Source organism: Varroa destructor, unplaced genomic scaffold, assembly GCF_002443255.2.
Source record: "Varroa destructor unplaced genomic scaffold, Vdes_3.0 BEIS01000003.1, whole genome shotgun sequence".
NCBI lineage: Eukaryota > Metazoa > Arthropoda > Arachnida > Mesostigmata > Varroidae > Varroa > Varroa destructor.
The window spans coordinates 35,822,056-35,849,942 of record NW_019211456.1 but is presented as its reverse complement, the minus strand read 5'-3'; the positions used below and the strand labels follow the sequence as shown (position 1 = coordinate 35,849,942).

Sequence of the window (27,887 nt, the reverse complement as noted above, 5' to 3'; positions counted from 1 at the left end):
AGCATTCCAATTTTTTGGTAATTAGCGCTACTACCATCGCTCGTCAATGTTTACATAATAAAGCGCCATGTGCGTCGGATCATTCATTCAGAATGAGAAGAATTGTGCAAATAAGAATTTTCTGTGAATATTAGGCTATCTATAATAAGTGTATTTAATAATATTTTATTCGAATAACTACTGGGAATCTACGAAAAGCATGGATAAAGGCGAGAGTATAGTAATTTCTGACAGGTGAGCTGTTTGGACACGCGACATTTTGCAAAATTGCAAGTTACGTACATATCGTGTGCTTGAAATTAAATTCTATTGTATTTTTTCAGTACCAATATAATTTTTCAATCATTTTATTACATGCATATGACTAAATAAAAAAGATATCGTGAGTAGTCTTTCTTGTGTTCTGTTAAGACAACATGACGATACGATAGGAAATGAAACAGTTATTAAAGATGAACTGTTCTAAACCATTGTTCTTCTGTGGCGTTATCTAAGTTCGGCAGGTTCAAACATTTAACTCTATTATTATAAATATTACAAAGATTTATAATTCAAAGCGACAATCCTTTTCGTTCCTATCCATTCGTATTCTTGTTCTAGCCTATAGTTAACTACATTTTGCAGTAACGCTCGAAATTAGCTAACATGTAGTAAGGAAACTACGCGACCTAGACTCTCTTCTGAGCAGAACATCAATTTTTTTTTATACCCACGCAGCTTCTACGAAAATGTCCAATATAATTGTTTGATGTCTTTTCCTATAGTGATGATGCCCAACCTACAGTTGCACCAACAGAAAGTGGTAGCGCAGCGTTTAATGTCGCTAAGGAAACCAAAATTGGCTCTAGAAAGAGAGAGAGATTGCCCCGAGTATATTCAGCAGCTGTCAAGGCTTTGGGAGCCCGACTGGACAAAAAAAACCAGCTTAAGGACTATATATTTCGTCAAGACAAGTGCCGCCACCTAAGTAGATTGAAAAAGTTGATCTGCCTGGTAAGAGTAGCTAGAATCGGTGGGTAAGAACGTTTTCAAGTGTTTCCCCATACCATTTGTTACCTATGAATATTGTGTAGTAAACTTGAAGTTGACTAGTCTACTCAGCTTGTCGTAGTGAACATCCTTCCAATGCAACATTTTATGCAACGCACATATGGTAGTAAGTAAAATTAGGCTGTGGCGAAGTTTGCTGTCATTTATACAGAAAACGAATAAAGTTAAACGTATGAGATACGAAAATAAGAGTAAATTATTTTTTTCAGGCGTATGATAATTACAAAAACCTAATCGACACGCTAAAGCTATGTGAATTCCCATTTAGTTGGTGCGATGAACGGTACGTTAGAACGAATCCGTTCTGTAAATGATGATAATAATAATAATAATAGAAACAGTGCTCGACTAGTTCAAACTTGAAGTTTCAAGCCGGTTTTTCAAAACTTGTGTGTATTCGTTCATTACGGCTGTAGCATATCGATTTTGGGTAAATTACGATCGATGTGTTGACTTGTTTTTAGATTGGCGGCCGTCATTGCAGCCGACGTGGCGTTTTCAACTGAAATGTTTTTACCAGTCAGCAAGCATCCCAAAGTTCTGGCGGTTATGAAGCTAAAGGCTCCTTTACAGGAACTACAAAAAATTAAAGTAGAACGCCGTTCTCCTAAGGTAGGAGTTGTCTTCTACATTCCTGCAAAAGATTCCTGTTATAGGTGTTTTTAAAAAGAAAGAAGTCTTTTTCTTTGAAGAGATACCGATTAAATGGGAATGATGCGCCTTTGAATTAGTCGCAAGCATATATAGATAAAGTATCTGTTTTCAAATATGATTTATTATGTCTATTCTTAGCAACAACGCGTATGCTTGTCGCTCTAGTGAAGAGTGGTGCTGAAGAATGTTTCTATTTTCTGTTTAATAATTCTGAGTGTCTAATAAATAAAAAAAAATATCATAAATATTCAAAGTTCCCAAACTTGAACTTAAGATCAAAAGAAAAAAATATTTTTATCTAAGTTATGCTATTTGCCTTGAATATTTCGAAATTTGAACTTTAATAGTTTACTAAAGCTTGTCCTGTGAGTTCGTGTGAATACAGGGGCCATTCAGATACGCAATTCTGAACAAGTTGATCATATCTCGTGAACATTTGGATAAGGCTTTGAAGAAGGACGGTTACATTTTGTCTGAATTTAAAGCACCGAAGGATTCTACTACCCCAGGTACGCGCCATAACGTTCCTGGTACATAAAAGTGCCTGATTTTTTTGGATTTCTCTTGATATGTAATTGTAAATAAAAAAATAGTGATTTCTATTGGACGATAACTATTAGCTCTGCCAGTCAACCATACTAAAGTTTAATACCGAACTACGTGTCTTTAATAGAGGTCGTCCTGGAGGCGTACCATGCACATCTTCGCACGCTCGAGATTTTCGAGTATACATGGGATCTGCATTTTCCTGACGATATTCTGGTTTTTCATATCAAATCCAATCTGCACGATAAGGATGCGTTTCGCCGCAAATATGTGCTAATGTACGATAAATCCATTGCGGCACCCGTACGGACTCTTGGTGCTAACACACGTAAGCGATGCGTATATAATATTTGTGTTTAGTATGAAAACGCCTGCACATGATTATTTATTTTACATTGGTGAAAATACGACGCATAACTTATTTGCTTGTCATGAAAATCTGTATTGTTCTCATCTTTCAGATGATATGGTGTTAGATGCGTGTTCCTCACCCGGTAATAAAGCAACTTTGATCGCGGCAACGTGTAGAGCGCTTGTGTGCTGTGAACGGAACGAGAAAAGGTTAGGCAGAAGTGATTGCTAAAACTCTGAAGTAGAATATTGAAGTAGAATAATCGATAATTCACTACATATGCTTATCAACCTCACTCACCAGTGTTAATTGCCATTAAATAAAACCTATATATATATATATATATATATACATATAGGCTTTAATTTAACACTTTTAAATTTTATATATAGTCTGTACATAATATGATATTGTACAATGTTCATTTTGTATTTTACAGGTATAAAGTTCTTTGTCAAAACATCTGCACCAGTCGGGCAAACAAACGATGCGATGTACAAGCTATTAACGTCGATTTTCTCAAATTGAACCTCAATGATCCTCCTTTTCGAGACTGTACGAAGGCAATCGTCGATCCCAGCTGCACCGGGGGTGTCGACTTCGATCGTGAGGTGGGTATTGCCTTACAATCTTTAATAGTGACGACGTAGTTCTGTTATAGCTTATTGATAATTAGATTATAAAACCATTAAAAGTAGAGAGTATACATTGATGAAAATTATAGCTGTAATGCATAGATTTTCAGGTTAAGTACATTTGTTTCCTTTTCTCTCACATTTCCTTTTTTTCAGCTTGATTATTACGCACCGTATATAATCTGATGATGCTATTCTTTTAGCTACGATTTACAAATCAGTGATTGATATTCTTGTCTGCTTTATATAGTCTGTCTATATATATATTAAAATATATTTATAAAAAATCATATCGCGCTAGTACTCAGATTCTTAAGCTATGTTGCCTATGTCATAGTAACTTACTTACGTGTTTATCAGGTGGATCCAGCTCGAGTGGAAAAGTTGGCTAATTTACAAGCGGCTTGTCTAAAGAAGGCGCTATCACTCCCTGTTGTTGAAACTGTAGTCTATTCAACATGTTCAAGGTAGTAATAGTTTATTTATTCGTTAATTGTTCGCAGATTAATACAAGCTTATTCGGGCATTTCAGAACCGCACCTGGTTGATATCTTCAACAAATAAAAACGTACAATTTCTCAATACCGATTCATTATATTACACTTTTAACGTTTTTTCTCGCTCGCACAAAACTAACCAATAACTTACATTTCTTCTAATGAAGCTTTATTTGATTTTTTTTCTGTTCAAATTTAAGCGAACCTCGCGAAAACGAGGGAGTCGTCAAGGAAATACTTGAATGGGCTAAATCTCAGCCACAGGATAAATATAAAGGTAAATAAAAATGTCTTTTTTTTCTTTCTAATCGCAGAGCTTGAGTCTACATCGTTTCTTGGATAATATCAAATTCGCTAACCTTTGTTGAAATGTTTATACCCGGTGACTGTGTATTGTTTTATGTAATTATTTCTGAAGAACGTAGTATCTGTTGCACATAGCAACAAATACTACCAACGAATACTAGCAACGAATGACTACCAATACGATTTGGTGAGTATTGCATTAAAAGATGACTCGTCGTTACGCTCCCGTATAACCTCATTTCTTAATGTTGGTGAATTCCTTTCACTGTTCAGGGGTAGCTGGAACGGTTCAGCCTGGGGCTAAAATGGTCAGGAAACACTGATTCACGTGTGATATATGTTTGCTTAGCGTTAGTGACCAAAAACGAAAGAAAGTTAGGCTATACGTGAAATATATAGACAGATAACTAACTCTACTATTTTAGGGAGTTGGGCTTTAGAAAAGGCCTTGCCTAATCTGCCGTTTCGAGGAAACGAAGAACTGTACCCAGAAATTGGCGATAATTGCCTTTTCTTCGACGAGTCTCGGTCTCAGACGTCTGTTCAGTTTGTTGCGAAGTTCGTGCGTATGGTGAAAAAGTAAGTTACGTAGAATTAAAGTTATTTGTGGGTTCATAAAAACTAACCAGATGCCAGATAGACAAATTAGAACTTATTATCAGTTAGATTCAAAGGATACAGGGCAAACAAGGAGGCGGAAATACACAGAGGCAGAACTTCTTTTCCCAGGGCATAGCGCATTAAACTACTTCATTTTGATTATAAATGTCGACACAGATTAGGTGAATCGATTTAGAAAAAGCAAGGTAGTGTCGTTACCCTAGTGGAAAGGGTAGAAGTAGAATGACAGAAGACTTATCTGTCCAGACAAAGTTTTACTTAGTTATAAATAAATGGTTTTACTTTAAGTTTAAAAAGTTTGCTTTCCGTTGTAAGTTTCTATTTCTTTAATAGTAATAATATTAATAATTAATGTTGGTATTTTAGAAAAACGGCCACTGCTAAATTGAAGAGCAACCCCAAAGTGAGGATGAAGCTGAAGCGGCTACGTCAGAAGCAGGAGAAACGCAAGCGAGAAAAACTGGCGAAGGCACAAAAGGCAAAAAACGATGCAAAATAAAAATGGGTCGCGGCCCTGCTTGCTGTTCTAGAAGTTTCTAATGACGTAGGTATTGTGGGTTATATAGAGCAATAAAGTAATTGAAGTGTATTGTTTGTATATTTCGTCTCTTTTTTTGCTCGAAGGTAAACGTTAATGAATTAGCTTCTCAACTGCAAGGATAGACCATTTGAACTAAGAACTAAGTTGTTTCGCTTTTTCTCACGAAATGTTGGCATTTTATAGTTGCGACGGCCATGGAGGGCACGTCTGTCCAAATACAGTGCGTCCTGTTACGTAATATTGATACCGTCAGCCATCTCTAACGTTGCATATGACACCTTATGAATTGATCTATTGAGCTTTAGTATTACGTAATAGGTTAACATAGGTGGTACCTTCATTGTACAGAAGTGAGAAGTGCCTATATATATATATATATGTGTGTGTGTATAATGCTGTGTTTATTCTAATACCGAATTTCTATGTATCGGATGTAAAATAAAGAGATGTGCTTCACGTAAGAATGCTCTAGATGCCGAATTATTCTGATATGGTAACGCTAGTTAACAACTTACCCCATACTTTACCCTTTACCATATACGCATCGGAAGATCAGTATTTTATATCGATGTCTTACATTTTTACGGCTGTCAATTTTTTCCCAGGATGGCGACGTTATCAAAAACTTTTTTTTACTACAATGAAATTATGGGAAACATTGACTTGGATTGATACCCAAAATTCACGGAATGGTCGAAAACCAGACACGTTAATACATTGATATATACTTTGGCTGTTATTTTAACAATGTCGGATGATATAAGTCTGTCTATTTCGATACGATCCACTATTTACTTTAACCGCCTGCGTATTCTGATATCACAGTATCCACATAGGTTGTAACTACTATTCGTACAACATTAAAGCCACTACAACGAAGATCGCTTAAAGAGCGCTTCTTTTGCTGGAAAAAGCAGGAACTGACTTATGTTAAGCCCGAGCAGATGCAAGTCATAAGTATATACTCACATATAACCAAAAGGTACTTATTTATCGTGCTTCAGCCGGCGTTTATGTAAAATCTATTTACAAACAGAACATGCCTATTTATCATGCTCCATGACTGGGAGTTTCGATTCGGCGCAGGCTTAAGGAAGTAGTGAATGTTGACTGTGGGATTAGATCTCTTTCACAATCGACAGGAATGACGTACCCGCGCCTGTGTATGATGTGACTGTCAAAGACCAACACGCAAATTGTTTTTTTAATAGTCTAGGAGATGAGTTCTAACTAAAGCTCTAAACCATAATAAATCCGTCTTTCAATTGACAAATCCAATTACGGGATAGATAGATCATTAAAATATTTCTAATCTCTAGCCTAAATGACGGCTTATGCAAAAAAAAAGAACTAATACTTGTTAAGTAGAATATCTAAAATTCGACTAATGTCCATGTAACCATATATGCGGGCTGTTTTTAAAGTTTTGTAGAGACTTTATTTTCAAACTGGTTACATGGACATTAGTCGAACTTGAGATATATATATACAGCCCTTTGTGGATTAACTTTATTGTAAAAAAAATTGTGAATTTTTTTGTAACTTGGAAAAAATGATAAAAAATATACACCTTCTTGCTATATTATTGCGCTCTTAATGTTTCGCATCTACACTATATTCTAATGCGAATTTAAGAAAAAGTAGATATGCGCACATAAGCGTAGATGTTATGTATTATCATACAATTTCAGATTTTCTTTTAGAATTTGCAGAAAAAATACTATTAATTATGTTAATTTCGTGACATGTTGTGAATTTCTTTATTGAGAGTTAAATTATTTGAATAAATTCGTGAATTTATTTACAGGGGGTCACGACTATCTGGTGGTAGCTTTGTTTGAATTGAGTAATTGTCTAGCAAATTAAATTCGTGCCGTCGTGTCGCTTTTGAATGTTTTATATATAATTGTTATTATGGACATCCACCCAATAGCTAAGAAACCTATTTCGATCGACTTTTTTTTAACAGCTGTATCCAAAAAGTGCATGCTTTTCCATCTGCCCTCAGTGCTGGGTTCACATTTGATGGCAGAATTCTGGTATCACAAATTTTTTTAAAGTGTTGCCGAAACAGTGTCAAAGCGTGAGAGGGTTGAGAGGACGGTCAGGTCGGCACGGATGGACCATAGCCGGCCACGTATTTTACATAACATGGTAGGTGGCCTAGTATTTTTTGCGCATTCAGTTGCTGTGAAGCGCACTGCCATGAACAGGCGCAGATTTCTAATTTTTTTTTCAAATCGTTGTTAATTAGAATATGATTGAAATTACCCTCTTTTGACTAAATATACTAATACATACTTAAACGAGGACCAGCGTGGCGCACCACCCGAACAGATGAAACAAAGTGGGGAAAAAACTAAAAATAATACCTATACTTGATCCAGATACTATAATCATGTGTATCCGATTTTTTTTCAGAGCTTACAAAAACAATGTTGCACAACGGTACCGGAGCCTGTTATTGCAGTAACGCACATCAAATCAGCTATAGGGGACGAATGAATGCTTTCAGCTCAAATAGCTAGACAAGCTCGTTGGCATGCTTTTCGGTTTGATGGTAAGTATTTATGGTCCCGGAAACAATGTCACAGCACAACATTAGTGTTTCATTAGTTGAAATATTGTAAGCAAATTGAAGTTTCATAAAAATGCAAAATCGCATGACTCTAGTTCACTATAATCATGTTGAAGGCTTTTCCCCAGGGTGAAAAATACTGAATGAACTATATCTAATGATTCGTTTTGTTTGAAGTTCCGCAAAGTGTCGAATATTTCGAGTACGCCGGCAGATATTAGAAAAAAGAAATTAATAGAACGTAATCTTGAATAATATCAACTCTCTGTGTGATTTAGCACTATATATATATATATATAAGGCTTCTATATCAAAGCGTAACAACAATAAATAAAAACATCTGCATGTACAAAGTAGTAAAGATTAATATTACCATTATTTATTATCATGATGAATAGCACCATCATCATCACCGATGCTACCGTTATTTCTCTGGAATAACGTCTCTGGAATGTAGTAACAGTTCTTGCACGTTTATTATCTATTTCCACGATTACATGAGAGGCTCGTGGGGTGTAAAAAAGAATTTTTTTTTATAACTTTTCACTCAACTCAGTACCTAGGTTGTCACTATTAAATGCTACATACCTAGCATATTATCTCACATTTTCTGTGTAATCAATCAAAATAAAAGAGCGATGTGGCTATTTCCTTTGACAAGGTCAATGGAAGAGCGTAATGTATCATTTACCTTTTTAATATTAATGATACATTATCGCCATCCGTAAATATTATATTATTAAAATATATCTAAATCAAATAATATATGAAATATTGCCTTGTTTTCTATTCGGACTTTGCAGTGTACATAATCAAAGATAATCTTCTGCAGTACATGCACTCGTGCGCATACGTAAATGTGAACGAGTGTCTGTTTTTCGGAACAAAATCTTTTTGTTGCTATCGCCTGTATAGTGAAAATGTTTTTCTCTTTTTTGGCAGCTTCCGCACTCATGTTAAGTCAGAAGTCGTTAGAAATCATGTTATTAGGTAGGTACTAATGAGACCGCACGTCACTGATTTACAAGTTTGTTTTTGTTTTAAAGCAAAATACACAGAGAGAGTATATAATATATAAAATGGACTGATGTATCGCCAGAGTATCGGCGGAGCTCCTTAACGATAAAATGCCGGGATCGATCCTTAGCTTGCATTGAAAAACTGTTTGGAATTTATAAGAAGCTTCTATATATATGATTACTGCTCTTCTCTCACAGAACCGGACTTAATTTGATGTCGGGATAACAACAATATAAATATAATAAAGAAATTAATTTAATGTAGTTGGAGTGAAACAACCATACATTCAACTATTCACAGGATGTATTGATTACTTGTGGAGATTCTTAGAGACAAGGTAAATTCCTTTGCCATTAACAACTCAAAATCGTCTATGATGTCTATTAACAAAATCGTAAGTGTATTGGGCTGTGAAAGATGCGCGCAAGTTGAGAAAAAACTTTTTTCATCACCCCATCTCGATCGTATATCTTACGTCTTTTGGTAGGCATCTCAGTCAAGTTACCAGCTTCCGAAGCTTACAATAGCTGTATGTGTCTTTTAGTCTAGAAAATATCTCGTAACTCGAAGCTAGGGTGCGCTCGTGAGCGTCTAGTGAAATCTGCTATGAATCGATTGTTTTCATATCTGAATGTGAAACAAGCTTCGAATCGATCTCGAGATAATTAACTGATGAGCTAAGTGATTCGTGTACGAATAGTATGATTTCTGCCGGAGACTCTTTAATGATGCCATTGAGGCCTCACTTAAACTGCGTATCGCCATTCAGACGAAAATAATGCTGTGTATCTTTACAGATTAAACAGATCGTGATGTGCATCATAAGCCAATTGATTCTGTTGTTGCTGCTTCTGAAACGTTCCCCGGTCGATATCTGCAAGCGGCTGTCCACATTGACTTTCTTGGCCAAGCTGTGCGAATAGCTCATCCACATGACTTTGGTCCTCGAACGTTGTCCAGGGCTGTGCTGGCTTCACATCTGCTACCGGCGAAAGATCTGCACAAAAACAAGTGAACATACAAATGTAAGTCGCTAAAAAGGGATCAAGGGTATAAGCAATAAGTAATAAATGGCCGACTGCTTGTAAAGTCTTCGAGAAGCACACGCCATTAGCAAACACTGTCTCGTGCAGCGTCAAACGAGCTTCACATGCACTAGCACATGGTGGGCCGCCCTTTGTCTTCAGAAGGTGACGTAGCTCGTACACATAAAAACCACAGAGGAAATTTTGCTCTTTATCATTATTACTATTATTGCATTCATCAGAGTAACGTTAAAATGGCCTTTTTCGGTGTTCTTTTTTGTACTGTACCAATGAGAGGAGGCAGGTTGTCATCTTGAGTCTTGTTCTCCTTCTTGTCGTCTTCGACCGCGTTACCCTTCTCTGCATCCTGTCGGGATTTCTTCCACAGTTCGAAGGCAAGATTGAACGCTTGCGAAATCGTTAGTGCTACAGCTTGCGCCACGCGTCGCTTTGAACAGAGGAAGGCATGGCACTCCATTAGTTCATTTTTGTTTGTTGCTATGAATGCAACCACTCGCTCATAGGTCGCGTCCGCCGAACAATATGAGATCCTGAAATCGAATTTAAATCGGTCAATTATCTGAATAAATAAAATGCTTCAATAAATAATAATGAACTGTTAGTCAAGTGGAAAGTTTGCATTATATATATATATATATATATATATATTGAGGTTTAGACTTGGGCATAAAACAAACAACGAAAAACAGTTTACGACGACAATAATTTATTAAGTGGTTCGTTTATTTGTACGGGTTTAAGATCACATACATTTGGCGTTGTTTAAAGTGCTATCGATAACAAAATCGTTTATCCAGTGGACGTATATCGGTGCACGTACACCTTTACTTTGTTGTATTTTCGTGAGGAATTATCGTTGCCACAGATGCCCTCACCTCAGCAAGTTTGAACCGTAATATACTTGTACCATATATTGCGACATTGGTCGTTACCGCCGCAACAACAGTGTATTCATGCTCATATGTAGTTGATGCATGCAAATTTCGATCACAGGGACTCGTCAATTTGCTCTTGACGACACTAATAACCCTGAGCACGGTGGAAAACCCTGTCGTTTGCAACAAATTTAGCAGCAGCAGCGTGATAACCTGAATAAAATTATTTCGACTGTCCAGTAACGCAGGGTTGATCGCCAACACTTAGCCTCGATAACGCAGTCAAAGATTCGAAGTATTTGTAAGTCGAAATATTCTAGTAGACCTTACTGTATATGTTTCCTGCTCTGTGGGATCGATTATTATCAGTTGGCTTACCAGATAACAACTTAGTAAAAAGGGACTTTTACTAATTTCGATCAAAGTAATAAGATTTAGTCAATATATGAAATATTGAGAAACCGGCTTGGTATTATGGTTCCTTCTACTTGTAGATTCTGAGTGGTTCCAATGTTATGCAACCAAATGGATCGATAATATTCCTTAATTCAAAAGCAAGAGTTTAGTGCCCACGATTTGGATTAGATCAGTATCAATAAAAGCCCCCCGCTAAAGTGTCTTTGAATGATGCCCGGTCATTAAGAACGGCAATTCTGACAATGGCATTTTCTGCCTCATTCTGCAATTTGAAGTTGAAAAGCATCTTTCGCAAAGATTCACTTTGTTAAATTGATTTCTTTTTATCGGCTATTATTAATTATATCGGCTCCAATTATAATCAAATAAGTGCTGCATAGTTGCACAGCGTCTCTAAGAGTTTGCTGAATAACTTCTTCGTTCACTCAGCTCTACGGAATGCGATTAACGCGCCTATGGGTATATTACACAGGAAATTTCTTAAACTACGTATGATTCATCACGCGGCTAGCCACAAGACGACAAATATCTCGTCGTTATATACTGTTAAGATTATTATTGTTGGCACAATTTTCGACTGCCGGTTGTACCGGAAGCGAGATCGCAGAAGCTGTCTGCTACTGCATTCACAAGGCGGACTTGTCATCTGTCAAACGTGGCCAAACATCAACAAAGTATGTGTAGTATACGGGTATTGCTTTCGTCTGCTCAAGACAACGGAAATGGTCAAACAACCATCTCACTCGTAACAGCAAAATGTCAAACGACGGCCATCGCCACGATAACTCCTAAACTAAAATGTTACTTTACGGGCTGTAACCCGTGATGTAACCTGTAGATCTGTACGTGAACAGACAGACGGACTAGCTCACGGGGGAGAGCAGGCAATTTTATTTCAACATTGTTAAGACGAACGACGAATATGAAGACGGGGGGAGGGTTCTGTGCGGTTTGTGGTATTCATTCCTTCTGCAGTACAATGAACATCAAGCTCAACAATTTAATATTTTATAGCCATAACTTATTTGAAGTTATAAGGGACACGGCGTTCTGACTTGGATCTCACAATGCCGTCACGTATAACACATCTTCGACCACAATTCGATCGACTGTGTTTAACTTTGCGATTTGGTAGGTAGTGCAATTCTCTATTGTTTTGCAAAAAACAAAGTTCGAACACGACTAGCATTGTGTTATTTTCTAATTTAATAGAAAATTGATTGTGCGATAACTCGACAGGTACGTCAACTGCCTTATGGTAGGCGAAATTTAGCTATCCTAGACCATAACTGTTACTTTTTCGCGACCTCCTTTATCGATAGGTTATGCTAATCGTAAAATAAACATGCATCTGCTTATTTATTCTTTTTTCCATGCGCTAGCTTTATACGGTCCCTGTAGCGTTTATCGGCATTTATCAGCTGCATATTAACATATAGATCGACTCAAAGACCGGATAAACGTTTCGAGTTTTACGTGCTGTACTGGCATTAAACATCACTTCAAACGGCTAGATTTTACCATGAAACAACCGGTTTAAGACCCAAACCACCATGTGTTTCTAAGTTCTATAAGCAAGCAAGTTACCACTGCACCGACGCGGGAACAGCAACAGGATAGCACAAGATGTAAGAGCAATATAAATATTATTACCCTCACCATCTCGAATCCAATGTTTATACTAAGCACAGCTATATGCTCATGTCATATTACACAGCGGTTGTTTCTTACCAGATCAACCACTACTCGAGTCAAATGACTCGTTTGGGATATTGTCAGCCATAGAAGTACACAATACCATAAAAACTGTCAGGCCTTACTTATTGGCTTCAGCCAACCATTTTGCTGTGGACACTGCTATTATCTGGTCAGATCAACTGCTCCTTAGGTCGTGTGTTTATACACACGCATATGTATCCTCATAGTCAGGACTTGCACCAAGGAGATTTGCGAACGGTATGTCAGTATCGACTACCATTCGACGTCATTTGAGCTTATGCCATTAAAGTTCATAGTTTGTGTTTATGTATCTGTGTGTGGCTGTTTTCATTCTACCGTGAGGTTACAATAGAATTCCCCAGGTCGAATTCTTTCCCCGATTCCCCCCTTTCCTTCTTTACCAAGTGGTAAACTACACTGAAAATACTACACTGGTAACCAGAACGCAATAACGAAAGCAATTGGCAATATAAGTAATAAACAGCAATCGCCGTTCCGCTTATACAATTTATCGTTGCTTTTTTTGTAAATAGTAACATTTGCTCGGTTTATCCTCTTGCAGTAAGATTTTTAGCATAAGCTTTTTTTCTATATGGCATTATTTCTTTGCACATCTCTTTGTAGTTGGGTGCAGCTGTAGTGTCGTGTCTTACTCTTTGAATTGATATCCGTCTTCAGGTCGTTAAGTTGTTATTCTTTGACACCCTATTATCTACTTAGAGCACTCTAGAACGTGCACAGGTATATTTCAGCAACGAACGTTTAAGCGGACAATCGACTTCATTTGAATTACTCAGTACGTTACATATTAGGAATCTAGTTTCTACTACATAAATGGTCCATGGAAACTTTATTCTGTGTAAAGATTTCATGTACCAAATCTTACGTTTATACGTATTTGTAATAATGTCTTAGCGGTTGGCACCGAAAATCCCAATTCCCAGTGCCGTTATCTATGCGTGTGTTCGTTTTTTTAGGTTATGTATTGGCTAGTTACGCCATTTGTTTCTGAAATCTGTCTGCTTTGGAAACCCGGCCATCCTTATGACGCACTTACTAGCGCAACGAGAACAATAGTCCGAATGTACAAATACCTGCAATTATCGATCTCCCTAAAACCACCAAACCCCGAGAGGTGCGGAGCCAAATTCCATCAAGCAGAGATCAGCAAGTGTGTACATTAATTAGTCTAATAATAATAATAATGAATCTGTTACCATTTGAAAATAATCGCCTATGAAAAAACATGCATAGCCACACATTTACAGACGCCCATGGGTAATCCATGGCAGCTTCATTCCTGACATAGGCACAATCAACAAGATTAGCATGAATGTTACGAACAGAGACCACTCCATTCTTCCAGAGTTAACAGTCACCTGATAGCAGTTTGACATTTCGTTTTTCACTTCGTCTCTCTTTTCAATTGGCTGAGATTATCGTTGTTTTGTTGTGAAGCAGACGACGTGTCTATCAAGATCGCAAGCTTAACTGCCGCTGCTACTGACGGCGGCTGGTGCTGCTTTCAAGCGAAGAAAGTAAGCTGCTCTGTTTGCCGTAGACGCTAAAGACCTGGTCACTTGCGGCTCTTCAATCTTCGCCCAAATAAAGATGGAAACGGCAGCGCCAAAAAAATGATGGAGACGACTATTCAAAAACGCTGAGAAGAAACAGAACAGCGTCAAACAGGAAACAGAAGAGGGTGGAACGAATGTACATGACCAGGGACGAAACAGTCTCGTCTTTTTGTGAACTGGCGTTGAATGCGACATCAACGAGCGTCAAGCACTTCTACAACTACGAGTTGCAACGCCAACGTCTTCTGGAGCTGGTCTTGTTATAAAGACGGCGTCACATCGTCCGACGACGAGGGCAGGAACAGTCACAACGCGATAAACCCGAGTCTTACGGGCCAAATCAGTAGAGCACAGCACGATTTTTACCAGTCAGCCATCGATGCTAGGTGTTGCCCATCAAAGATGGCAGCGAAGCGAGTGCTCCACTTAATACCGGTGCTCCAGCACATCAGAGCGCTGGTTTCTGCAAGCGACTATGCGACAATTGTGTCTACGTATAAATAGAGCACAAAACCGAGGCCGCTGCTGTGGCCAGCGTTATGTGATGTGGTTACTTCAGATAGCAGCTTCAAAGCGGCTGGCGTCAGGAGAGCAATAAGGCAACCCATTATAGCGCCACAGCAACGACAAAGACAGCGACAACCTGTTGACTGCAATGACAGCTACTTCGGCTATTGACTTGACTGTTGTAAAAAGTCGATACACACGTGCACCGTTGCACCGACAACGTGCCAGCTATAATAGCGGAGGCCGAAATAACACTACAAAGAATACCAACTATCGTTCTCTTTTCCATAGTAGAGAACGTCACAGGCGATCCAACCACAAGAAGAAAAAGAGCGGAGGATCAGCGGCAACCGCTGCTGCAAAAATCCGAAAAAAAATCGCGTCGATGCAAGCAAAAAAAAGTGCGGGCAGAGAATGGTGATAACACACGGAACATGGAGTATAAGTATGTAGTTGTAGATCTGAGATAAAGAAAACGATACGTTGCTTGTTCCATGTTGTGTCATTCCATTCGGCTCTTGCTCGAATATATCGCCGGATTCAGTTCATATTGCCGCTGCAAGCTAGCACAACACGGACGATGGTGGTGCTTTGTCTCTGGGTTTACGATGCTAACGCCCTGTAGCGTAGAAATCGTGTCAGTTTTTACATATGAAGGTTCACATAACCTTGTTCAATGGTTTTGCTCGAATCTTGAAGCAGTACACATCGAAAAGAATCAGTAGAGGGAATGCTGCAATTAGGGTCTTTTGCAATGAAATGTAAATCATGTAACCACGTTTATTGTACGAAGAAGCTCATCGAATCATTTTGCGCTAAGTTGATTTTGTATTTCAATGTTATTTGTCATGCGTTTCAATGAAGAGTTTTTAGGGTACATCATGATTAAGCCCTTCACATGGTTTCTTGGATACTTGACATACGATCATCACAACGTATTACATATCAAGCTTAATTACTTCCTGATACAAAGTAGATAACCTTATCCTTTATAACTTGCATTTTTCACATCGTTGAGGTGCATAATTATGCTTGCTTGGATACATGTTTTTTCGTAGTGCTTGCGTACGTCTCTGATAGACAAATTCGTCTGCTTATATCAATAACATGGTGAGGCTTGGCTTGGCCTGCAACTGATAACTGCTGGGGGCAACGATCGTAGACAGGCATAATATTTATGGACAACTTTTGGACGTCCACAAAACAATCGAGCAATAGCGATGTAGAGCAGTAGAAGATGAAGAATAATGCCCCAATAGAACCAGGAGGAATTGGTGATTTGCATATACTTTCGAGGTTAGCACGCAGCACGGGGCAGCTAAAAATGAAAATATTACTCGGAACCGTATATATCACTAGAAACTGTTCGAAATCCGAAGTCGCGTCAAGTGGAATCATTGGCTATGAGTTTTGCCATTAAGCGATGTTTGCTCAAGGCGAAGATAGCGATGACACTAAAAGTACTATTAGGCCAGCAAAGGTATGGTGGGAGTCTATTTAACAGGGAAAGCATCGACTGACAAAGGCTTTACGAAATCTTTATAATATAGTTACATCGGGCACGCTTTTTGTGAACTGTTCTTGCTACTGCCCGCCATGAATGACTAATATCGAGGGTCTGTATGTGGTATAGCAAAATCTAATACAAAATAAGTTATTTTGTTTGTGGTGATTATTTCAGTGGGCAAAAACTTTTTCTACAAGAAATATTAATTTTAAAAAAATATCTCCGAGCGATCTAGAAAGTGAATAGGAAGGAACAGATAATCACTTCCTGCAGGTTTTTTCGTCAAGTACAGGCAGAGTTGTTTATGGATATTGAATGCAACCGGCAAAAACGTAAATTCTATTTATCCTCGACACAGAAAGTGCAGCTTCATCACTCTCCGTAAACAAAGGAAAATGGTACACGGATGAATGTATCTTTATCGAGTATAATTCAAATCAGATTATATCAATCTTACTTTTTAAACAGTTATAAGTACCTGTTATATTAATAAATTAATATTTGGAAGATATGTAAGCTTCATGCTGGTGGATACAAACGGTGCAGACAATCGTGCGCCTTAATACAACCATAATCCGTAAAATCGAAACGTACATTGAATACGTTGTTTTATTATTTACTTGCCTGCCTGATACTAAAATCCTTAGCGGCATTTTCAATTTAATCCTTGAGGAAAAATCTGGCCTATCATCAACATTGTCAGTTCTCTTTCATAGTGCTGTATGAAACACGTCGTGTCACTTTTAGCGTTTATTAATCCATTTTGCTCGGCGTATATGGATGGCAAACGACTTTTTTTTTGTCTCGATTTATGATAATCTGGGGATTCAGGGTATGTACGTGTATGGATATATTTTTCTTTGTTTACACGAAATGAACAACGTGCAAAGATGTAACTACAATTCGATCACTCGATCGAATTTATACGGTGTCAGGCTTCCGATGACGATTGCAAAAGGTCTTCCGACAGACTAGTTAAAATTTCCTTATCTTCACTCGATATTCTGCTGAACTCGATGCATAGTGCTGTTTTGTATTGATGATCGTACTTATGCAAGGTGTCCTATTCAATTAAAGCAGCACTAGTGTCCTGTCGACAGACAAGATATACAACGTCGCCGTTTTTACTGTTGTTATCATCGTTGCCTAGTTATATTGTAGCTGTTGCTGCATAGCACAGTGTGTTCTTTCCAATTTATCTGTACCCGCCTTACATTCCGCCATCACATATTTTCATTTCCGCGTAACCCTTTTTTGAGCTGGTATTTGCGTCTAAGCGCTGACTAGTATTGTTATGAAGCGTATTCATTTTCTGTTGAAGGAAAACTGCTGGCTGTTTTACTGCTGTTATTATTGTTTTTGAGTTGTTGTTCTTGGCTAACGATAGGGCTCAGCCAAGCCCATTTTATAATGGCTGTGTGATGGGCTTGGTGCTGTCCATCGCTGGATTACTTACCGCTGTTACTGCTAACATAAGTGGTGCTATTCACTGTTGCGTTCCCCACCAGCACGTCCGTCTCGGCCTTCCTATAGGGATATCCCTCTAACAGCGGCGCATTTGTCACGGCTCTGTTACGACGTTACACGTTGGGCTTCTTCAGAGCAGCCGCTGTGTTCTGTGTCAGCTCAAGTTTCGCCCGGATCGCTATAGCCATTGATTTGTGAACCGACTGGAGAGGGACAACGTAACCTCGGACCGAAGCAGGATCGAACAGAGTAGGAGTTCTACTAGCATGACTTTATGGTAAGGCAAGTAGCGTCGGACCACGCGGGAGATAAACATATCAGTCTATCTATTATAATTCTTTACTTGGTTATGGGATTATAATAATAGATGTATCCGGAAGAAAGACGAATACGGACTTCAAAGGTCCCTTTGGCTAACCGCTACGACGACAAATAAACGGCTTTGATAATTCGTTAACGAGACGGTAACCCATTGGCATTAATAAACAGCTGCAAGAACTACTAACACATTCTGTAAATTGTATAGGTAAGTAAACGGCAAAACGCAATACTATGCGAACTTGGAAAGCATGGTCTATAACTGTGTCATGAGCAAGCACGGAATAATTGCACGTGTTTATGTTCCTTCTTAGCCGTTTGTTTCTAGAAGCAATGTCATACTTGAAATTATCTTGCATTAGAAATTGGTAGAAGTCAATTATTGGTAAAACAGAAAGAGTCATGCGTCTCTTGCCGTGACAACCGAAGGAAAACAAAAGTCGTATCGCGCGCGAAACACCGTTCTGTCTTTCGTGCATTTTAACAGCTTGTTCCGACGACACATTTCGGTGCTTTTATCGTGTTACAACTACGGCCGACCGCCACATTTGTATGAAGCTGACGTAGCTTGCCCTTGTTTCCATACACATGACAGCCATGTTGGCATGAAAATTCAGTGAAGCCGGCCGCATCTACACAGAAATGCTAAGGACGGGCTTTTAGATTTAACGTAGCCAGACAATGAATCCTAATGACGCTAATAGGTTGGGCTTGAGAAAGGTATAGTTAACCAAACTAAAAACATACGGATGTACAAAAACAATAAGGTGAGTCAAAACACGCTTTTTTTTACCACCCGAATTAATATTCAGCCGAACCATATCGAATACCTCATGTATGATTTCAACATTCACTCTGTTCATTGATTCAAATGGGGCGACTTAATGAATTTATTGCAGATCATCTTAATTATTATTACCATTTTATAGAAATATGCCATTGAATGTTAACATGGGATTTAACAAGATGGTTTTCAATAAGTCCGTGTTAATCTGCAGAAAGCAGATGATGGTTTCATTTAATTTCTATGATGATGTTAGTAAATGGTTTATCGTGCCGGAATTTATTTCATGAGTAGCGTTACAGGATAATAGATAATATATAATATTACATGATAATGTTAACATCCTATTAATATTAATAAGGGACCGCTGGTTTCAGCGGTTCCAAGTATCGACTGTCGTGTTTCGGGATCGGCTTTGTCATTGCCAGGTAACAACGTCATTACAAAATATTGGTTTTAAAACGTTGGCTAAGTGCACTGGGTCAAGTCTAAAAGTTCCTGTCATAGCTTACTGTGTAGCATGTATACCAGCCAATTTCAGAGCCACGTTGTCGTTTAGGTTCCAATCTGAGCATAGATAATACGGTTTGTTTCCTGCTGGAAACCGGCCGTTCTATGGAATGCTTAACAGCGATGCCGGACGTAAAAATCCAAACATAAGGGCTAATAAAATAATACTACAGTGCTAAACTCTGAGAAAATATAGGTCTTGAATGATGATAAACAGTTAAAAATGTTTTTGTACCGCAGCCTAGAGCTATTAAGAGCTCGACAAACCTGGAATATAACCTTTTTATAAAAATGTTACTAGCGTTACCAAACAGAAACAGTAAGACGGGTACAGTCATTTGAATTTTATTTCAGCGGGAAAACTGACTGACTTCAAACATATATGCTTTTGATACGATATCAAGAACGAAAGACTACCCAATCGAAAGTATATATAACGTATGTGTCCAATAAATCTCAAGCGGGATATAACTAAATTGCATGATGTCTGCATAAATTCAAATAATGAACAAACAGTACACGTTTCGCCGAAGGACTACGTCTAACTAAGGCAGGGCCGACAAAGAAAATTCAAAGCAAAAATTGTAGATTATCAGACATACGGAAACATTGAAAACGCGTATAATTACTATGAAGTTGTGAGCCTCAATTTCACGAGGAGGCAACGCGCACCTTAATGAAAATACACGAGATCACTGCGCAAATATGGCGATGTATGAAATTTATTCTAAATCAACCATGCGATATTAGTTTCAGATGCAATTTTAAACAAATACAGCGAACGAAGATGCCTCGTTTCCTATTTGATCAGTGTTTTTTAGCCCATTTTTCGTACATGTAACAAAGATGGTTGTTTAGCCCTTAACTGTTGGCAAGTCGCTGAACCTGATTGTAAGTGCAAGACAGGTTTCTATTCCACCCGGTAAAATTGTAACATGCAGTTTTTATTAGCTTTGTTTCAGCTGCCAAGTGGCCTAAACAGTACTTTCACCAAGAGTACGACAAACATTGGAGTCAATGGAGAAATGATAATAATAAGAGTGACGATAACTGTTTATCCAAAACTACTATAATCCTGTTGGCGCAGATTTGAATGTTTCGTTGCAAGCGTTTTAAATCACCCAAAAGTCATACGACATACTCCATTGCCATTCTTACCAGTCCACGAATTAAGTTAATTCTTTGGAGAACATCGCGCAATATTCTAAATTGTCTTAGCTTTTCTTCTAAATAACCATTTTCCCCGAGCACTCAGTGTTCTGCTTTTTATTTTTCGTTGCGACAACAAAGCACCCCACGCTTGCTGAAATTCTATGTTAAGAAAGCACTCGGCTTTAACCTACTACCATTTGCGAAGTTCATGTTATACAAATTGGTATCGAAGATCTTTTGAAGAAGATATTTTAAAGCAAGTATTTTATGAGCTTCCGTAAACTGCATTGAGGTAGCGGTAACACGTTCTATAGCCGCATACACATCTGAATCCATACTCAGCTAGACCGTTAACAATCGTTGGCAATAATTCTTACAAATACTTAACATATCAGCGTAGCTTTGTAGTTGAACTAAGATTATACGGCCGATATGAGATATTTTATGTTGAATCATAAAACTGGGTAGTGGAAATCATATTGTTATCATATTAGAAGAAAAACTTCAAGACAAAGTGTATTCCATGTTTATTACATAGATTTTGTTAAAAGCTAAACATTTGTTAATTTTAGGCAACGCTATGTCCTTATATGCGGCTATGTCCCCGCGGAGATCACCGCGTCAAATGTTGTCAACTGATTTTATGCTTAGTATAACGACTGCTTCGTTATATACTACCTCGTCGGCCATTGGCTGAGCCTTTGCGATTTTAGTGCTATTCTTATGGTTTATTGCCGGCTCTAGATGAAAATGTTTATTTAATATCTTCGGGCTATAGATGTACTGGGGACGATATGGATTCAAAGAGACATTTACGCCGATTGACACTTAACGATACATTAGATCAAACATATGGTACATTTCACCTTCTAGTCAAGGTTCCTGAAATTCGAATCCGTTTTTAGTGAACCTGTACGTTCTATTGATAGGTGGCTAGCCCCAAAACTATATTGACACCGACGGGGTAGAGTCCAAAGGTAACTACATTTACCTCTGCATGGATAATCAGCCGTTACGCTCCTGGCTAGCTGTTCATACGTATGGGAGTTCGGAAAGCATAACAAACTCTTTCAAATTGGGTCGTTTTTGCAGCTTCTTTTTCCCACTGCCGACAGCCGTCAGACAATTCCCGCGACCTAGTTTATATTTAGCATCATTGTGCGAATGTGATGCAGAACACGGTGGAACGTTTACTAAGATCAGAGGTATTCGGGGAGAGGGGCTACTGGCTGCTGGCGGCTGGGGAGTTATATGGTAATATATAATAGATCAGTGGGAACAGGAGATAGATACACGGGGACGGGCTATACTAGGTATTATCAAAACTTATAATTTACAGAGCTGTGAGATATAATAGTATTCTCACTGATAAATTATGGCGACAACAATGGCACGTGACTTACGATACAATTGTAACAACAAAATCATCATTGTTGGCTGTTGTTACATCATGATGGGTTTAGTGGACAAAATGGGGACGAAAGTCAATTTCGTAGCTATTCCCACGGCTGCTTTGACCGCTTGGTCCGATTATCTGGACTTCAAGGGCCAAATGCGATTAACTCAGTTAACGCGGTATCAGCCAAACGAAAACGTCACGGCTGGCTATTGTCTGCTTCATGCACTAGTAACATCACCATCAACACACTATTAGTGTAGGTAGGCAATGTCATCATCGCCGTCGGCATCGCTGATATTAGTTTATATCCCTACAAAGGACCACTAAACTGAAGGACAAAAAAGAAACAAGTGCAGTTAAGGAGAAAGAAAGTAATACACGGCAGTCGAGTGTCGACTATTGAGGCAGAAGTGTCATAATAGCGCCAGTAAACAAGCAACGTCATTAACTACAGCTGATCCACAAAGAGGGCGGCGGAGGGGCTCGGGTCTATAGTAACTTGGCTTTGTCACAATAACATTGTTTGGCTATGCAAGCTCGTTTTATACTATGCAGTGGAGCTGACATCAATAGCCACTCCGTCCAGCTGCACCAAGAATAATTTATATTGTATCATCGTATGGTATGGTAATCTTTTTCTTTTCCTATATCATTCAGTCTGAATGATTTCTGTGCACATATGTATGCGGTACGATCTTCTGCAGGGGCTATCAATTGAATAATATTTTGCCGTGTCTTACTCTAGCTCGTTCTTTCGCATTCATGTAATGTGTCCCTCGAACGTCTTTTTTTTGTAGAGGCTGTTCTATTTGCTAGAAGGTGATCGTTAGTAGGTTCCTTGCCTGTAAAATGGCGGTCTTTTACGTCAGTACTGTGCTCATCAATTCATTCATTCGTTCGTTGATTTGTATGGCTGGTTACTAAAGAAGAAAAGCAGACGAAGAATAGAACTGACATCTGCTAGAATAGACGATGGCTGGAAATTAGATCACTGTTCTCTGTGATAACAGGGACGATCGGGAAGAGAGAGATGGCCTATTATAGCACGAACTTAATGGCTAAGGTTACGGTATTTAGTAGATTGACTTTAGTCTGTCACAGTCAATTATTTTACACATCGTGACGTGGTCGGATTAATCTTTTGTGCTGAAAAACAAATGCAACAGGCGCTTCACAATAAAAGTGACGCCGTGTTGATTTTCAATCGCTCCCACCACATATGCCCCGCAAGGGCCTAATTTTGCTTATCGGGTCTATATGGAACTATGGCATTGTAAAATATATAATGTACGAGATAAAGCCGCTTTCGGCTTACATCTTGCGAACAAAAACGGGCTAGTCTCTACTGCGTTTGATGATTTTGTAGCTAGCGGATTTTTTCTTTTATATAGTGACATAGAATTTAAGTTGCATTACAAATGATATATTTACACTGTTTCTATCTAATGATATTATATATTTCTAATGATTAAAGATCGGGTTACAGATCAAGTTTTCGTAGGTACAGATCTTCACCTTGATATAATAATATCTATGGTAAACGGATAACGTCAGACGAAAAAGATAACAAAAAGAAAAGTGCGAGGTTGGGTACTTGAAGTAGGCCTGCCCTCGACAGCTCGACGCGTGTAGATGCTTTAAGACAAATATTACAGACGTATCAGTATAACTGAATAACCTATAATAGACTACTCACTCGTGCTCTATGATAGCAGCTGCAATTCTGCTTTCGGATTGGGTTGAAACCCAAGACCTCAGCCCCCTGCAGTTTCAGCCACAACAGCCGCTATATAAGGTAGCGTTAAAGAAAGTTGTTGGCCGCACCCCCCGTACCGTTGGCAGTAGCGAAGTTCATTAAGATATGGAAGCCAAATTTTCTGTTAATGCTAGATCATAAAAGCCTTTACTAAATAAACTTTACGCTTTCACGGTTGTCTGTATGAGCCTACCATCGGAGATCGTTAGACTTAACCCCGTGTAGCGGGTCACATGTCATTGTACCCGCGCTGGGACGCTTTAATGGCGGACTATTCCCAGTCAGCCAATCGGATTTTCTTTTTCGGAACTTTTTCGACCATTGCTGCTTTATTTTTCTTTTGTTTACGACGAAAACTGCTGCTGATATGGCGAGCAACAAACATCCTTCGTAGAACTATTATGTATCCCTGTTACAGCTAGATACTTTAGAATCGATAGGATAAAACCAAGCAAATGCCGCGACTTGATAATGGAGATCAACGTACGTTTTTGAGAGAATCATCAATGATTTGGATGGCCTAAAATGCTACTTCGGGCCAATATGTAAATTGAAAAAAAGCAGAATAGCAGAATTTCGAAGTGAGCAAATGTAGTTTTTAATAATATATATAATAATATTAATAAGGTTCAATTATAATTAACAATATAGTAATTAATTATATTAACTAGCCGTGAATTTTGAGCTACAACATGGATTATCGTTTTAGTTGTTTAAATCACTTAAGTTCTTTTTTAGGATTTCTTGGGAAGGATTTGAAGTCGGTCCAATGAAACTAAAATACTTGGCCTAACATCGATTAATAGGTTTTGTGGCCTACAAACAGGCAGCAGGCAGTAGCTGATTGCTAGTTTCTAATCCATCTGACAGTACTTAAACCAGATTAAGCCGCTAAAAAGTCAGCATATTACGTGCATTGTAGATCTACGAAGAGTACCGTATTGATATTTGTCTTAAGAATATCTGTAGACGAATCCATACATCCAGTCTTACGATTTCACAGTATCGAACACTGAATATACTACTTACTAACTGTTCCAAATAATGACCTAGAATATAGCGGTCAGCTTATTTTTTTGCTTCGGGAAACCTTAAATCCGTTAGGATGATTGGATGAATTAGCCACCATATGTATCTATGAACTAATACCCTGATAAATGTCCTAACTAAACCAGGCATTTCCTTGTGTTCCCCAGAGGAAGCGATATCCAATATGGGCCATATAACTTCCTAACATACCTCAGCTGGAAATGCACACTCGTAGGTAGAGATTCTCAGTTCGCATAAGATCAAAAAGAAACCTGTGCAAAAAAATTAGTGCGAGCTAGATAATGCTGGTGATATCAAATGATTGCATTCGAAGCGGACATCAGGTTCGATCCAAAGATATTATAGAAGTATGATTACGCTTATTTTTAGGATTGGCAAGAGATGATTGAGCGTCTCAAAGCAACAATAACATTTTAACGCATACAAACAAGCAATAATAAAACGTTAATGTAATACGCTAACCACCTTATTTTTTTATGGCAATAACAGTATTTACTCTTATAATGTATGTACTTGTTATGATAGGACCGAAAGCAATGTGTAGATCGAAATAGAAGTCTTTATTCATCAATTGATATTATTGTTAACAATCGTAGTTTGTCTTGTTTGCAAAAAAACAGTAGAAGGATGTTACACGGCCCATCTTAACGTTGACTTTCACGAAAGGAGGTAATGTGAGGCATAGGTAACTCCTGTAACTAAAGTGAATTTGAGCCTGTCCTCTTTGGAAAGGGATAATGTTTTTTTTTTTTTGTTAAATAATGACTATTTCGGTTTTTTGTCAATGGCTTTATCAGGAACCTACCATAATTGAGAAAAATTATTTGCATCAATTAGCACAGCTGTGTCTACCCTAACGAAAACTTTAAATGACATCTATAATATTTGTACGCCAACTTCATTGCTCTAGGGATTTGGGCCTGATCACTGTCGTCTAATAACTAACCTGTAGATGGTAACATCAAGGTGAAGCTCTTCCGAAGGCATCTCCCTCGTCTGAATGCCGTTTGGTGATATGCACACAGCAACACGTTTAAGCTTCTTACCGCCGGCTTTGGCCAATGCGACTACCTTTTTAATCGCCTCCGCAGTGGATGCCTCTCCCTGCACGCAACATGGATAATATCATTGTTATGAGAATGAATCGTTAGAGATTTTTGTTTGCATCGATTACTCTATGTTGGAGACGTGTCGGCCGCAATTGTAAATGGAGTATTTGACACAAAGCTAGTAATAAAGACAGTTTCCCTACAGAAGTGTTTAGTGCCATTGCTTATAAAGCAGGCCTCCGCGGTAATAAGTCAGCTTAAAGAAGCATTGAAGCGATCTTGAAATAGGCTCACAATCACATTGAGTCCTTCGGTAATGTGTAATCGTACTATTACGGGACATAAAATAACCTACATTCATTCCCTGTGTGGTACCTAAATAGGCGATGCGTTCCTCGGGGCCCATGGAAATCGAAACTATAACCAGCATCTAGGCACTAATTAAGCTAGTGGACTAATAAATTACTTGAAAAATGAAACGTATTTTATTCAGCTCCATCAATATCGTCAGAGGAACATTGCTGATATTGACAGGTAAAGGAACTTTACGATCTTATGTGATACTATGGGCATAATGTGCACAGCACAATGAGCCGGCATACATTTTCAGGTGGATACGCCCAATGATCACACGGTCAGAGAAGACAGTGCCGACAATGGTTAGAGTAGACGCTAGCCACTTACAGGACAACGGTGGTGGTCGTTTGTTGATTTAAAGAAACAATCGATTCTATTGTCCCATTCTATGAATGGAGTCCGCGACAAAAACTCTTTGATAAGAAGCGATTCTTGCTTTTGACCCAACTGACAATGGCTTTCTCCTCGATCCAAGTATGGTTTGTTTATTTAGGCAATTATTTATTTGTCAGTGACGAAGGTGACGAGTACGAAAACGCGCGAAAGAACGAATCGATCAGCAAAAGTTATAATTACTCAAACGACCTGCGATGCTTGTTTAAGACGTAGATCTGAACATGATTTCTCTCCGGACAGCAATAGATGTATCAAGCACTGCACGACGATAGCAAAATATTTTCATTTATATACAGTCCATGGTCGAGTATGCAGGTTATCATAAAAACAAGGCTACTAGGACATGGCCATCTCACATCATCAACGTATCGGATAATTCACCGAAGTTTAATCGGAATTGATTCCAGGGTATATCCCCAAAACGACGTAACTGTCCCCATCTTTTCATAGATGACAGTGACTTAGTCCTATGTCTAAGGGTGAAAGGAAAGTAGCGAGATTCTGCAGAAATTTAAAAGACAACAGCTGAAAAACACTAGGCTGTTAGAATCGATAGATTAGTAATGGACACCTTGGTGAAATGCTGTTTGCCGTCTGTCGACGTCATTGTCGTGAAGTTGTCGAATTCAACATAGAATTGAGTTGAATATAAGGTTAGAGGAAAGAAACGAATTGTTAATTTTCTTCTACACAGACGATTGTTGTTGTGGTACTGTTCGATGCGTCAAAGCGAACTGATAATCAACTGATCAACGAATAGCATCGTTCGTCGACCAGACCAACTATCGACATTGTTGCCAGGGGGATATTCGTTTTTGCCATATTAGTATTATACCTAGCTGCGCCCTTCGTTGCTGATTCGTTCTGCGTAATGGGCGACCAAAAGATGAAGAAACTGACAGGGTATCACAGTATCATTATGGTACCCGTTATTATCGTCCGTGCAGTTGACAGCGGCGTAGCTCATTTGTATGGGTTAAGCCCATGACGGTTCTCGTGGCGAAAGTGGTAAAATCGAGGTAGACCTTCTAAGCGCATTGTAGCCATGATGATGTGCTCGCTAACGCCACATACGGCCTGCTCAACCAGCATTGCATACACAATATGTGGAAGTCTTCGCATTGGGTTTCCAGGCCCAGTTTGAAATTTAATTCCCTTAATTTTACCGAGTAATTTACAGAGATTAAATTTAGACTTGTAT

General features: G+C 38.5%; 2 protein-coding genes across 2 annotated transcripts in view; one reads left to right on the top strand and one right to left on the bottom strand.

Moving 5' to 3' along the window:
- The first annotated feature begins 93 nt into the window (after window positions 1-93).
- Nsun5 (Nop2/Sun-like domain containing protein 5) lies at window positions 94-5,259 on the top strand. The gene is made up of 12 exons (XM_022797445.2): window positions 94-234; window positions 765-993; window positions 1,260-1,333; window positions 1,515-1,662; window positions 2,090-2,213; window positions 2,378-2,578; window positions 2,712-2,811; window positions 3,042-3,213; window positions 3,598-3,704; window positions 3,935-4,011; window positions 4,466-4,619; window positions 5,028-5,259. The coding sequence occupies exons 1-12, from the start codon at window positions 200-202 to the stop codon at window positions 5,158-5,160; spliced, it is 1,554 nt and encodes a 517-aa protein (XP_022653180.1). The 5' UTR covers window positions 94-199; the 3' UTR covers window positions 5,161-5,259.
- A 2,868-nt stretch (window positions 5,260-8,127) lies between these two features.
- Window positions 8,128-27,887, bottom strand: part of LOC111247299 (low density lipoprotein receptor adapter protein 1-A-like) — a 43,334-nt gene continuing 23,574 nt past the window's right edge. The window contains exons 4-6 of the mRNA XM_022798034.2: window positions 25,831-25,988; window positions 10,114-10,376; window positions 8,128-9,797 (exon numbers count right to left, since the gene is read on the bottom strand). Coding sequence (XP_022653769.1) covers window positions 9,592-9,797; window positions 10,114-10,376; window positions 25,831-25,988 — 627 coding nt within the window. The 3' untranslated portion in view covers window positions 8,128-9,591. The remainder of the gene's footprint in view (window positions 9,798-10,113; window positions 10,377-25,830; window positions 25,989-27,887) is intronic.

Excerpts from the sequence above, each read along its gene's own strand:
- Nsun5 (XM_022797445.2), top strand. The coding sequence starts at position 200 with ATGGATAAAGGCGAGAGTATAGTAATTTCTGACAG. Across the intron at positions 235-764 it reads AGTATAGTAATTTCTGACAG|TGATGATGCCCAACCTACAG; the intron begins GTGAGCTGTTTG and ends CTTTTCCTATAG. Across the intron at positions 4,012-4,465 it reads GCCACAGGATAAATATAAAG|GGAGTTGGGCTTTAGAAAAG; the intron begins GTAAATAAAAAT and ends CTACTATTTTAG.